General features: G+C 36.0%; 1 protein-coding gene across 20 annotated transcripts in view; it reads right to left on the bottom strand.

The window, feature by feature from the left end:
- Positions 1-15,127, bottom strand: part of LOC145291308 (centrosomal protein of 162 kDa-like) — a 927,819-nt gene that overhangs the window by 845,382 nt on the left and 67,310 nt on the right. For all 20 annotated transcript variants that reach the window (XM_080137033.1, XM_080137018.1, XM_080137021.1 and 17 more), the window contains exon 2: positions 1,913-2,015. In XM_080137033.1, the coding sequence (XP_079993159.1) occupies positions 1,913-2,015 (103 nt within the window). The remainder of the gene's footprint in view (positions 1-1,912; positions 2,016-15,127) is intronic.

Below are 15,127 nucleotides of genomic sequence, written 5' to 3'. Positions count from 1 at the left end.
ATTTTTATATATATAAACATTTGTGTGTATATTCGTAAAATAAGTAAAGCATTAAGCAATTATATATATTACATACACACGGGAATTTAAAATATGGAATCAAATCTCAAACAAAATCGAAAAAGCCAGATATAACTACGTTTTCTTTTCCATAAATCTTATTTACACCAAATAGATTAATGAAATTCCTATTTCAGTCACGTAAATTATTTAGTACAATGAGTTTTGACACTGCTCCTAAACATGCATTTAAAAAGATAATGGTATGTCCACAGAGAATTTTGTTTAATTCAAGTTTTACACTATCATTTGTTTCTCAAATGTTTAGGTAAAATACAGAATAGTTACAAAACACTCTCCCTTTCCATGTTAAGAATAGGTTTCTAAATAACGTTATTTCAGCATGGTACTTTCCCTGCATAAGTACCAAAATAATTAAAGCAAGTCATAGCAAGTACATCATACATGTGAAACGACAATAAAAAAAAACCTGTTGAATAAACAACATCAGTATATGAACTAAAGTTTTTTGTTTTTTATAGCTAGCACCTACTTTGTTTTTCTGGAATGACTTTCATTTGCACATGCTGTTGTCCATAAAATAATTATCATTAAAACATGATTTAAATATATTACCCAGAAGCATTAAAATACAGTTAAAATAAAAAATAATTCACTATCATAAAAAAACTCATTTAAAGATTAATTTGAAAAATAAATATTTATTCATTTTTAAAGGTAAAATATTAAAAATAAAACATCATTTTAGCTCTCTTGAATTTCAAATTTTAATAATAAATAAATAAACTTTAAAAATAATGTAAATATAGCAATACACATGAAAAAATTGAAATGGCTTAAAATATTTCAATATTGGTATATATAAAAAGAGCTTGATGAGCTAAGAAAGAATCTTTTTAAATTTTTAAAATTCAATTAAAATTAAAAAAGTTATGACTATTTTTCCCTTTTTATGACCATATGCGTTTTATCACATTTTTTGCACTACTTTTTCAGTAAAAATGTTATATCTTTGTTAAAACACAAGATTAAGCAATGAAATTTGCCATATAAGTGTATTTTTATGCTAGGAATTGGAACATGCTACTGAAAATCTCCAGAAATTAATGGTTTCCAAATAATCTGCAGTAAATTCACATAAACATACTGCAATTCTTTAAAAATGCCATAAAAGAAATGAAGTTAGAGAACTCAAAGTTGAATTGTAATGCATTATATGTACAAATAACTGAAATCGAAATCTAAGACTATTTAAAAATTAATATATTGCAATATTTCTTTGGTATTATTGTAAATTATGAAAAATGATATCTCTTCTAATTATTTTCCAAATTTTATGAAATTCTTAATACAAACGCGGTACAGGCATTTACAAATTGGGGGGGGGCATTACAAAATCTTACAGAAAATGTTTTCGAGGTTAACATTTTTATCGCTTTATTTGCTTAAAGCTTTTAAAATATATAATGTACATTATTATTTATTAATTCATTTGAAAGGGTATTCATTTCTAAACAAAACGGTGATATTTTGAGGACTTAAACTGCTTTGGTTTTTAAAATATGATGATTTTAGCAGAACACCACTTGAAATCTGTGATTATTCAAAGCATTTTATTGTCCGTGTGTATTGCTAATAAATATCCCTTAATTGTATTTCCCTGGTAAGAAATTCTCACTTAATTTCACACAGAATTCCTTGTCTTTACAAAAAAATATAGATAACTTTGGTAATTTCTCTCTGCAATTTGATACAACAGAAAAACTCATATTTTCAGACTTTATTCCGTGACATCAGCAGGTTATGTGACTTTAGTGCAAGAGCCATCTTTACATATGCCATGGCTTAATCCACATTGGATGATTATGGTCACAAGAAAAGTTTGAATTACCTGTATCATCATCAGATTCTTCATCAGCCTCAATCCACCAAGGCTTAGCCTCTGTTTTATGAAATATTTGCTTGAACTTTGTCGAGTCTTCTTCTGATATAGACTAAAAAGAGAAACAAAACATTAAAATTGCAATTCTACATTGTGTACAGTTGGAAAGTACAAATTAAGAAAAATTCAAATAAAAAGCATTTTTAAACCTTAGATATTTTTGAAGAAACTAAAGTAATAGAACTATCATTTTAGCACATTTTTATACATTTCTTTTTCTGTGTTTAGAAATGACAGTGAGAAGAAGATGTGATAGGCATGTGTGGAAGTATCAAGAATGGTGTGTATGTGCTTTCAATAGACACCTCTTGAAATACCAAAACACCCAAGAGCTATATAAAAAAAAAATAACACCCAAATCATTCAAAAGTAACTTTACAGGTTGCTCTTTGATTGTGTCGTCATTTGTAATTATTGGCATGACTGTTTGATTGTTCAAGTCTGTGTCGGTTGCATTAATATTACTGTTCAAGTGTGTGTTTGGTTGGATCAGTGTTATTTTTTGAGTCTGTGTTGTATTGGCATTAATGTTCAAGTTAATGCTGGGTTTTACTGGCATTAATGTTGGATTTGTGTCGGCGAATGTTCTAATCAGAGTCAGGAGTTCTCTTCGAACCAAAGTTTATACCTTGTTTGACTAGCAATACACATGGACGATAAAACGCTTTGGATGATTGTGGATTTCAAGGGGGTTCTGTTAAAATTGTCATTTTAAAAACCAAAGCATTCAGTCCTCAAAATACCATCGTTTTGTTTGAAAATGAATATACTTTCAAATGAATAAATAAATAATAATGTACATTATATATTTTAAGAGTTTTAAGCAAATAAAGTGATAAAAATGTTAACATCATAAAACAGCGTTTTCGGTAAGATTTTGTAAATGGCTGTACCGTGTTTAGAATTTCGTCATGAAATTTGGAAATTAACTAGAGGAGATATCACTTTTAATAGATTCGAGTGTCCGAAATTCTTTTGAAAACTCATTTTTTGTTGTGTTAAAAAAGACTTCAACATGAGGAGTATGGAAAATTTTGAACAAAATTTCTTCAGACACCCACTGTTAAATAAATCAGTCTTTTTTTATATTTATCCATTAAAAATAAAATTGTAACTGGCTTTCTCTTGTCATACCAAGCAATTTAAAATCATGATACCAGGAAAAAATGGTTCTATTTTTAAAAAGTATCCAAAAACGATCTATAGAAGCAGTAGCATCGCTGATATTAGTTACTTTACTGTAAACAAACGTTTTTTTTTTTGTTTTATTGCAGAATGAATTAAAAATTTTTAAAATGAAAATATGAATATCAAAAAAAATGTTCTTTCATATTTAGTTGGAGCGCATATTATCAGAACATAATTAGCTTAATTAGAGCTATTCGATTAGGATATATATTTAAAGCAATCCCAACCAACCCAGCATTATTTTTGGTCAAATTTTTAAAATATAGTAGAAAAAACATAAATTATAACGTGTTCATCAATTATAATAATGAATTAAACAGTGCTTTGTTTAAAAAGAAAAAAACGAAAATGTGAAATATGATTTTTTTGTTTCATGTGTGCGAGCAGTACCCCCCACCCCCAATATATTTTTTCGTCTTTTTTACAATTTTTTTTCAGTAGATTATAATCAAAAGGACACAAATCTACCCCATTATATATATAAAAAAAAAATGCAAAATCAATATTTAAATATTTGTAGGTGGTGCTCAGTTTCTAGTTAAGTTCCTATTTACTTGCCTCCCCATGAGGAGAGACACAAGGTCAGTTTTTAATGTGAGGAAAATCCAGCTTCCCAAAGATAAGATTTTTAGATAATTGTTATTTTATCAATTTGCATGAAAAGAGCTATGTAAAAGATGCTTAAAACCGTTTGAATTATGCAAATACCATCAATAATTAAAAAGTTATAAGAATTTTAAGTGCCAAAATTTAGGCTTTTTTGTGGACATTTTTCTTTAGAAAAAGTGGGTTAAATTACAGACTTCAATATTTCAAAAAATTTGGTAATTTTGCCCCCATTTATTTATTTTTCAAGCTATTTTTATGAAACTTGGCACTCTTATGTAAAATTGTGTGCTCTTTCTGATTATGCAGTCAAATTTGATGTATCTACATTTTATTTCAATATTTTCTTTTATATCACAAGTTTCTTAAAACGTCACTAGCTAAAGTCCAGAATATGATCACACTTTTCTTTTAACGGTTAATTTAAAAAAGAAAAAAAAAGTCTTTGGAATGCTGATGTTTTTAAAGCTAAAATTCTCTTCAACAGTTTGCATTTTGGAGACGGAAGCCTTTTTTCGAGATAAGTGACTTCTATATTAATCTTTTTATTTTTAGATTCAAATATTAATAACTACATTTTATTTCAGTATTTAATTTATATATTTATTTTCTGATTGTTTTATTTAATGCTAGCGTTTTCTTGTCCATAAATGTTATTTATTTATCTACTACGTTAATCTTAAAGATAGCATAGACTCAACCATTATATTTTGTTTTCAGACCTCACCCCTCAATCCTGCTTTCATTTTATCTCACAATTACCTATAACGTCACCAGCTGACTTTCGGAAGACCCCCCCCCTCGCTTTTCTTTTATATTGCGAGTTTCTTAAAACGTCACTACCTAAAGTCCAGAATATGATAACACTTTTCTTTTAACAGTTAATTTATACATATATATATATATATATATAATATATATAATTTATATATTTATTTTCTGATTGTTTTATTTAATGCTAGCGTTTTCTCGTCCATAAATATCTCCCAAGTTGATTGCAAAAATAGGTACTTGTATTCATTTTTAGTTCGTGAGAGGGGAATCTACCACCATACTTTCTCTTGAACACGACAGTTGGACTTTTATTCAGTACAATACTCAATTTTATTTTTATTTTTTAATGGAGAGTAGAAAACGCATTGTAGATGCGTTATCGGCAGCTCCCGTTACTCTCGCTTCTCTTTGTTTGTCACTCAGTCCTCATTTTTTAATGAGTGATTTTTCTGACAAAGGGAGAAGAAAAAGCTGTATTCTAGGTTGGCAGTATTTTGCGCGAACAGTCGGCAGAGATGGCGGAAATTTTCTGTTTCTATGTCTATCCTTGTAGCCATGTCACTAGTAAGGGTGCTGGAGGTAAACGTTTTATCTGAGTTGACATTATCCGCCTGATAGTCAGGGACCCAAACCTTGGATTAACCACTAAGGAGGCTGTCCTATCAGCAGGTGCAAAATACTGGGGCTGCTGTATTGCCATTTGATGAATGGATTCTGGACTATCCAGTAGCTTCTGGTAGGGTCTCTTGATGACATATTAGTGGGTAATTGTTACGGCTTTACCTTATCATGTTCTACAAAAAAAAAGAAGAAAAAAATTTCTTTGTTTCTTTTTCTCTCTTAGTTTCCCTTCTCTGTCCTGCTCTAAGCAAGTCTGATGACAAATTCCAAAATTCCATCATGACAAGTTTCAAGAAAAAATACCCGGATCTCAAACTTCCAATGTAGACCCCCACTACCATGTCTCCTTCTCCAACATCAGGGGTCTACATTCTAACCTTCAAGAGGTTGAAACCCAATTACAGGAGACTAAACCAGACCTTTTATTTTTAAGCGAAACTGGCATTGGACAGACTATTTCCCTAGATGAGTTCGTAATTAAAGGATACTCTAATTTAACTTCTAAATCTGACCTCCAAGATTGCCATGGGCATGGAATATGTGCCTATATTAAAGACAGCTTTCCATGTGGTAGGGACATATCCAGAGAAGATCCTAACTTACCCTATATGTGCTTCCGGGTGGCACTAGCTCACACTATTGCATTTATATTTACTCTCTATCGCTCCACAACAGTGGAGTTACTATCTTTAATATCTGAGAAAATTGACCAAGTTCTATCTACTTATCCTTCAGCTAACATTCACCTATGTGGAGACTTCAATGTTCACAATATGGAACGGTTGACCCACTCAAACAAGATCGAGGTTCTGTCATGATTTCTCCATTGCTTATGACCTCACTAAGATTGTTCATGAACCCACCTGTGTGCCCGACAATAACGGCCAGTATGCGAATCTACTAGACCTTTTTCTCACAACTTGCTCTGAACTATGTTCGGTTTCGGTTCTGTCTCCTCTTTGATCTTCCAACCATTCTGTTGTATCAATTAAGATAAAAATGAAATGTAATAAGTCCCCAGATGTACCTCTCCATCGTACAGTATATCGATACACTATGGCTGACTGGGATAGCTTCCGTACATTTATATCAGATCTACCTCTGCGTTCCATGTTTAAAAAGGATGTGTCCTCTATAGTATCAGACCTGACGGAATGGTTAATTGTAGGTATAGACCGTTTCATACCCTCAAAAAAGTTCCAGCAAAAAACTAACAGCCAGCCATGGTTCTCTCCAGAATTTGCTGCTGCCATTGCACACAGAAATCACTTTTTCCACTGCTTTCAACGTAATAAATGTATGGAAACTAAAGCCGCTTTCAGGACTGCCAGCAACCATTGTAAGAAAGTAATAAAGAACGCAAGAGAGTTGTATGCTCAGTCCGTCAAGTCCAAAGCAGCTGAGCAGCGGTTTGGTTCCCACCAGTTTTGGCAAATAGCAAACATGATCCTGAACAGAAGCATGTGCTCTATCCCAACTATCATCAATGGATCTGAGGTAATCTCGTCAGCATCAGACAAAGCAAAACTCTTTGCCAAGAACTTTGCAGCTAATTCTACCCTTTGGGACCAAGGCCGCCAACCCCAATATTTCTTCCTGTATCAGAAAACATGCTATACGATATACAAATATCTGTACGTGATGTTGCCAAGCTAATCAAAAACCTTGATTCCAGTAAAGCAACCGGCCCTGACGGTATTTTAATTATAGTACTAAAAAAAAAAATTCAACCAGAACTAGCGCCCATACTTACAAAACTGTTTAAACGTTGTCTTAAGGAGAATTGCTTCCCGTCACCCTGGAAAATCTCATCAATATGCCCTCTATTTAAAATTCAGGTGATCGCTCATCCCCCTCTCAGTACAGTAAGTCTCCTGTGCGTCATGAGTAAGTTGCTGGAATCTGTTAAATAGAGAAGTAATCAACCATCTCAACAAAATGGTTTTCGTTCTGCTAGATCTACAGCTGATGTGCTTACAGTTCTACCTAATAAGATTAGCAAATCTCTCGATAGAGGCAACCTTTCTAGAGCAATTGCTCTTGATATATCTAAGGCCTTTGATAGTGTATGGCATAAAGGTTTACTTCACAAGATCTCTAGCTATGGTATAGCTGGAGATGTCTTCTCAATTATTAAATCATTTCTTTCTGATAGGTTCATAAGAGTAGTAGTTGATAGGCAAAAATCAGAAGCTCACAGTATTAATGCGTGAGTCCCTCAGGGGTCCATCCTGGGCTCAACTCTTTTCCTGATCTACATTAATAATCTTCCAAATCACATCCTTACATCATTCGTAGACATTTATGCTGATGATACTACCATCTATGATAGCACATCTAAGACAGTAAATAACCAAGTTCTCTCTGATCTTGAGCATGTGATACAATGGGGAAAGGAGTGGCTGGTTACTTTTAATGCATCTAAAACCAAGCTTCTATCTTTACATCATAAACGTTTTGATCCCCATCTGGGATCAATTGAAATGAATGACTCTCGTCTTGAGAAGGCCTCAAGTTTTGACAAGCTTGACTTTTAGTACTGATCTTAAATGGAACATGTACATCAAATCTGTTGCCAAAGCCACTGGAAAAATGGAGGGATCCTTCTATCGATCCAGTAGATATCTCACTGCTGATGCAATTCTCTATCTATATAAGAGCCAGGTAAGTCCAAGGATGGAGTACTGTTGCCACATCTGGGCAGGAGCTGCTAGAAAGGACTTGTCCTGCCTTGATAGAGTTCAAAATAGACTCTGTAGCCTCATAGGAGATGTCCTTTTCTCTTCCCTGCAACCTCTATCTATCTCACAGAAGAGATGTTGCGAGTTTGTCTCTGATGTATCGTTATTTTCACGAAAAGTGTTTCAATCTATGGTCCCCCCTCGCCAAACTTTCACAAGAAATACTCGTCTAGCTGAAAACACTATCAATAATTCCCCCCACTCTTTATCTGTAGATTCCATGAGCAAAGCTTCTTTGATTAGAACTGCACGCCTGTGGAATTGTCTTCCGTTTTCCTGCTTTCCAGCTAACTACAATATGGTCGTCTTCAAGTCCAATGTAAACAAGTTCTAGATGAGCCGTTCCACTTTTAACAAATTTACCGAATTTCCATTACTATCGATTACTATATTGTCCAATTGTCTACTATACACTCTTTAACCCTTATCCTCGAGTGGGCTGTTGGCCTTGATAAGTGGTGATGACTAGGAAAAAAAAAAAAAAAAAAAAAAAAAGAAGATCCCTTTACCATAAGCCATGTACAAATTTCAATTTTTTTAAAACTGGTGTATGGTATAATACATACAGTGGGTGTCTATTCATGAACAAAACTAAGTATTATAGTGGTATTTAAATATAGCTTTATTGAGAGCCGTTATTTTCCTGCCTCCTCACCAAAGGAGAGCTTAATCTTGGGTGTAGCCATTGAATGCCTAAAGAGCATTCACGGCCGGTATTTACTACTCCTCTCACAGAAAAAAAAAATTGAGTAGATATGAATTAATCTCAGAAATAAATCGAAGAAAATTTTTCATATAGATTTTGAATTTCTGTAAAAGATGGAAATTCCATAGTCGACCAGAACTTATGCATTTTGGGACCAGTCCAATTTTCAATTTCGTAAATCCTCTCTTATCTGGCCCGAAATATACCCGTATTTTCTGAGATGTAATCATAAATCATACTCTACATGAATCCTTGATGTAGCTTTCACAGTACCAGGATACCAGGAATCCTGATAAGCAACAACTATATATTCACCAGTTGATGGTAATTTTTATCATTTCTATTTTGTTGCTTTACTGAAAATTCAATTATGTAAACAAAGAAATAAAACGGTAATTTTTTACCTTGTTTCCACCTTAACATTTAAAATTACTTTTATATGTTTTTGAGGTATGCTGAAAACGAATATCACATTTAAATTTTCTGCAAATAAGTAGTTTTCTGGATATTAAGCAATGTAATTTCTTATGTTATTGCTGGTGGCCATCTTGGTCCGTGTGAGTGCGCAAACTTAACCCCAAGAAACCATATGCAAACGCATGTACCAAGATGCCCACCAGCAATAACATAAGAAATGGCACTGCTTAATACCCGGAAAACTACTTATTTGTGGAAATTTAAATGCGATATTCATTTTCAGCATACCCGAAAACCTTAAAAGATAGATATTTTTAAGAAAAATATTAAGGTGGAAACAAGGTAAAAATTTACAAAATGCATCACAATGAAATTCTTTATCGAACCGCCTAGTTATTATTGTTATTATTATTTAGATATCCTCAGTTAGAAAAAAATCTGGTTCGTTTTACAGATTCGAAAAAATGGTATTGGCTCTAAGTTAAAAATAAATTCAAGTTTCATGATATATTTTATTTAATTGTTAAATGAAAGTACAGAATAGTTAACAAAACACCCTTCCTTCCCCATGCTAAGAATGGGTTTCTAAATAATAACATATTTATTTCAGCATGGTAGCATAAGAGCTATATTTGTTTTTTGTTTTTTTACCACTAAAACCCAAACGCATGTACTTCGTACAGTTTGTTGTTTTTTTAACAATGTTTTAAATACATGTGTATTGTTTGGAAATTAAATTTGAACTTGATAATAATTTTTTTAAATTGACAAATTCAGAATAAAAATTGAAACTTTTTTTCTGCTTTAGTTTTGAAAGCAGAAAAAACAGTTTTCTATTTTTAAGAGAATTAAAACTTGTTAATACGCTGATAGCTAACCATCGCTGTCATCGTTTCCCTTTAAGCGATTTGAATTTAAAGAAATTTCTGAACAATTAATAATTATCAAATATTTACATATTATACATGAAAATAATTCTGAAACTATCATCTATAGGAAAATGGATGATATATACCGATTTATCACATCAATTTTGAAATATTCTCCGTCAACTTTGCTCAGTCGTAACTTTGTTTCCTGTGGTCATAAAAATATAAATCAAAGACCAGTAGAGATGGACTTCTATGTTTATATAGCCTGTAAAATTTCAGCCATATCCAATCAAATTTAACCCTGCGTATGTGTATCCAAATGTAACTATGAAATGTAAACATTGAAAAAGCAGTTTTCCTTTTTGCTGTCGTAATTTTTTAGCGTTTTTTCATTTTTAACTTGGAGCATAAAAGCAAAATAAATTAACATTATTGGAATGCTTATTCTCTTTCCATCAATGGAATTCTTTTAAAAATTGATCCACAAATAAAAAAGATATGACTTGTTGAAGCACATTAGGTATGTACTATTGTCGAAGTCCACGAAAATAGAGCACATGCTTGTAATGCTAAATAAAGAACATATCTAGTAACAATATTAACCAAAAACAAGAACGAATTTCACATTATTTTGTTGAAGGAAATATTTATTTATCAACCTAACTCCCATGTTTCTGCTTTTGTTTCCCTTTAAGCGATTTGAATTTCTATAAAAGATAACATTTTAAAGAAACTTCCAAACAATTAATAATTATCAAATATTTTCATATTATACATGAAAATTATTCTGAAACTATTATCTATATGAAAATAGATGATATATACCTATTTATCGCATCAATTTTGAAATATTCTTTGTCAACTTTGCTCGGTCGTAACTTTGCTTCCTGGTGTCGTAAAAATAAAAATAAAAATCAAAGTCCACCAGAGATGGACTTCTATGTTTATATAGCCTGTAAAATTTCAGCCATATCCAATCAAATTTAAGCCTATGTATCTAAATGTAACATATGAAATGTAAACATTGAAAAAAAATTTTTTACTGGTTTTTTCATTTTTAACTTGGAGCATAAAAATATTATAATACTCACTAGAGTAGCAAACGTCCGTGTATTTGTGCATTGTGTGGATGTGCGTGCAAGCGGTGGCATGACGGAGGAGAGGTGGACTTGCCGCTGGGAAGTGTTGGGTGGGAAAAGAGAAAAAAAGATGGCACCTGATAAACTGTGGTCTCGCAAGATCACAAGAAAACCGAGGGCACACATGCAAATGAGACAGGGTAAAAAACTGCATAAAAAGAAAGTTTGAGTGAGATGAAGGGACAGTGTCGTTTATAGTCACAAGGTTATTGTGTTACTATTGCGAGCGTTGGTGACGATTGAAGTTGAATTCGATACAAGCTATTTCGGCTATTGCTGTGAAAAATGACCGACTCAAAGTTTGATCTGAAACTGATTCCAAAATTTGATGGGTCCACATCTGTCGTTGACTGGGTTGAGAGGGGCGAGTTGACCTGCAATCTCTGTGAGGTAAAGAGAGTGCACACTGTGATTCCCCTGAGATTGGCTGGGGGGGGGGGCGCTCTGAGTGTGTATCAGCAACTTAGTGCCACCGAGAAAACTGATGTGACCGCTATAAAAAATGCGCTGTACAAGGGATTTGCAATGGATCGTTGCATGGCTTATGACAGATTCGCCTCCAGGAAGCTCATGCCAGGAGAAACCATGGATGTGTTCTTTGCGGAATTGAAGAAACTTGCTGTGCTGTTTGGCAATGAAGTGTCAGAGAGGACATTGGTATATGCATTTGTGGCCGACCTTTCCACCCATGTAAAGCAATTGTTGAGAGCCTCTACCAGTGTGTCCACAACGCCTATGGAGCATTTGATGGAATGCACCCGGGCTATCATCAGAGATGAGGAGCCCCTGGGAGAACCAGTTGTGATGGTGACAAAGGCAGCCCAGAACGAGGCCGAGGAGATTCCCAGTCTGAGCCCCGCGACCAATGGAAGTTGTTACCGCTGTGGTCGGTGAGGTTATTTTGCGAGAAGCTGCACTGACAAAGGGCGGTGGCGACTGTGCTGTTTTCAATGTGGCGGCATAGGCCACCTAGTCCAAAACTGTGCGAGAAACGTGTCGGGGGTAGGATATCAGTGCCGCCCTGCTCCCCAGAAAAGATCTAAGTGACGCGCAACCTATGATAACTGTGTACGTGAACCGAGTGCCCTGCTCAGCTCTTCTCAACTCTGGTTGCTCACATACCATCATGAGTGCCAGATTGTGTTGGACTTGGACTAAAAGGAGCATTAAAGTCACCACAATAGGCAGCGAGACACAAGCATGTTGTGGAGCTGGAGCCATGAAGGTCCACACGGACTCTGGTGTGGCCATGGAAATTAATGTGTTGGTAACGCAAGGGGATTTGCTGGGGTTCAACGTACTGCAAGGCTACGATGCTATCAAGGCACTGGGGGGAGTGATCATCGAGACGGGAGCGTGCGCTTTTTAAAAAACCCAGTGTGTGCTGCAATCCACATCGATTGCCCCGACTTTAAGGTGGGCTATGACTATAGCTAGCAGGCCTGGACTGCGTCATGGAAGTGGACCGAGGGAAGAGTACCAACCGAATTAAAGAATCGCGTCGCAGAATACCCTATACCTGACGAGGCTCGTGATGAGTACGAGCAAGAGCTTGGGGCGTGGATCTGAGATGGATGGCTGATCCCCTACCTCGAGAAGCTTGGTCCGCCCAAGGTTCTGATACCCTTAATGGCAGTTATCCAACATAACAAGTTAAAAGTAAGACCAGTGCCGGATTATCGTGAGATCAACCAGTACATTAAAGCTTACACTGCCGATGCTGATGTGTGCCAGCAAATTGAGGGAATGGCGCCAGAAGGGCTGCAATGTTTCAATATTAGACCTGCGGAAGGCCTATTTGCAGGTGCGAGTAGATGAGACGCTGTGGCCAGTCCAGACAGTGTCGATTTGGGGTCAGAGGTACTGCCTAACACGACTCGGCTTTGGTCTGAATGTGGCACTGCAGATCATGAAGACCATTGTGAATGTGTATTGTCTCAAGAAAAGACCACTGAGGACATAAAATCTGCATCGTGTGTCAGAGAAAAATTGGCTCAGTTTAGTCTACAGTGCAAGAATCCTGAACGTCTGAGGGATGGAGCACGCATATTGGGATTAGACGTCTGTGAGGAAGATGGCACCCTATGATGGAGGTGTGGCAATGGAATTCCAGGCATCCCTGATGTTGTTACGAGGTGGACCGTTTTTTTCCTGGTGTGAGAAATTTGGTAACCATAGGTTGAGACAATGTGCTTGACAATGCTCTTCTAACTCTGATGGTAACAGAGACTCTGGAGAGAGTCAACAAGGAGGAACCTGCCTGTGAAAAATGGTGTGTTGATGCAGACCACGTAAATGTGTGAGTCAACGCTAGTTCATTGGCATTGGGAGTCGCATTAGAGCAAGGAGGGAATGTGTTTGAAGATGCATGTTGGCTGCAACCCGTGAGTGATGCTCAGCACATCAACTTAGCAGAGCTGGACGCTGTTGTAAAGGGAATAAATCTTGCACAGCAATGGCAATCGAAGAAACTGCACCTGTACACAGATTCTCTCTGCATCTACCACTGGATGTCTGACACGCTTTCAGGATGGATAAGAATCCGCACTAAGGAAGCTAGCGAAATGTTGATCCAGCAAAGGCTAGACATACTGAAGAGTCTGGTCTCTGAGTATGGGGGTAATGCTGGTAACATCACATTGTAATCGTGCCGACCAACTAACTTGTGTACCTCACAGATGGTATGGAGCCGTGTAGATGGGTGTAGAGCACACTGCTCGATTTTGCGCAGTTGTAATTGGCACGATTAGCCCATGTCAAATACAGAAGATTCATGCACAGAGCGGACATCTAGGTGTTAAAACAACAGTGTATTTTGCGAGGCGTGTGAACCCAGCAGTGACAAAGACAGATATCACGCAGATTGTCAGGCACTGTGAGGTGTGTCAGTCTATTAATCCTGCACCAGAGCAATGGCGAAAAGGACGATTGGACGTCAAAAATGTGTCGCAGCGGGTGGCAATGGACATTACCCATTACAGTGGTAAATCCTTTCTAACTCTTAGCGATTGTGGACCCACACGTTTTGCGGTATGGCGACACATGATTAGACAGGACTTGGCAAGTGTTGTTCGCATCTTGTCATCCATCTTTTTTGAGCGTGGTGTGCTGGAAGAGATCTTGACGGATAACGATGCTGCTTTTTGCAGCCAACAAGTTCGGCAGCTGTTAGATGAATGGGGCGTCCGACTACGGCTGTGATGCGCTCATGTGCCATCAGGGATCATCCAGCAGTCGGTCCTAGTCGGCTTCTGAGGTGCATCATACAACAACTACAAAGGAGAGCAATGAATCCTCAAGTGATGAGCTACTGATGAACGAAATCAATAGACCAGAGAGTGATGATTATAGTTCATCTGACACGGCGGAAACAGAATCAGAACCAGATCCGGATCCGGAACCAGAACCTGAATCAGAACCAGAAACTATGAATGTGCCCCTTTGCAGAAGTAAGCGGACTAGGAGACCAACCCTGCAGTGCACTCTGTGTGATCATCGGATCAGGGGGGAGTGTAATACTCACCAGAGTAGCAAGCATCCGTGTATTTATGCATTGTGTGGATGTGGATGTGCGTGCGAGCGGTGGTGTGACGGAGGAGGGGTGGACTTGCCGCAGGGAAGTGTTGGATGGGAAAAGAGAAAAAGTGCCTGGTGTTTTATAAACATGATCACGAGAAAACAGAAGGCACACATGCAAATGAGACAGGATGAAAAACTCCATAAAAAGCAAGCTTCAGTAAGAGGAAGGGAGAGTGTCATTTACAGTCACGAGGTTATTGTGTTACTATTGCGAGTGTTGGTGGTGATTGAAGTTGAATTCGATACAAATATTGAATGCATAAAAGAAAAATAAATTAACACCATTGGAATGTTTATTCTATTCTCTTTCTATCAATGTAATTCTTTTAAAGATTGACTAATAAATAAAAAAGATACGACTTGTTGAAACACATTAGTTATGTAATATTGCTGAAAATTGTCTGTCATGAAGGATTTCTCCTTCATTGACAGAGGGCAGAAAAGGCAAAATGTAGCATTAGGTGGGTCAGAATTCGCCATTAAAAATGCGTGATAAGAACTTGAATAATTCAACTTACTAT

Source organism: Euprymna scolopes, chromosome 12 (assembly GCF_053919585.1).
Source record: "Euprymna scolopes isolate OS-2025 chromosome 12, ASM5391958v1, whole genome shotgun sequence".
NCBI classification, from domain to species: domain Eukaryota; kingdom Metazoa; phylum Mollusca; class Cephalopoda; order Sepiida; family Sepiolidae; genus Euprymna; species Euprymna scolopes.
The sequence above is the reverse complement of the archived record's forward strand: the minus strand, read 5'-3'. Positions and strand labels throughout refer to the sequence as shown.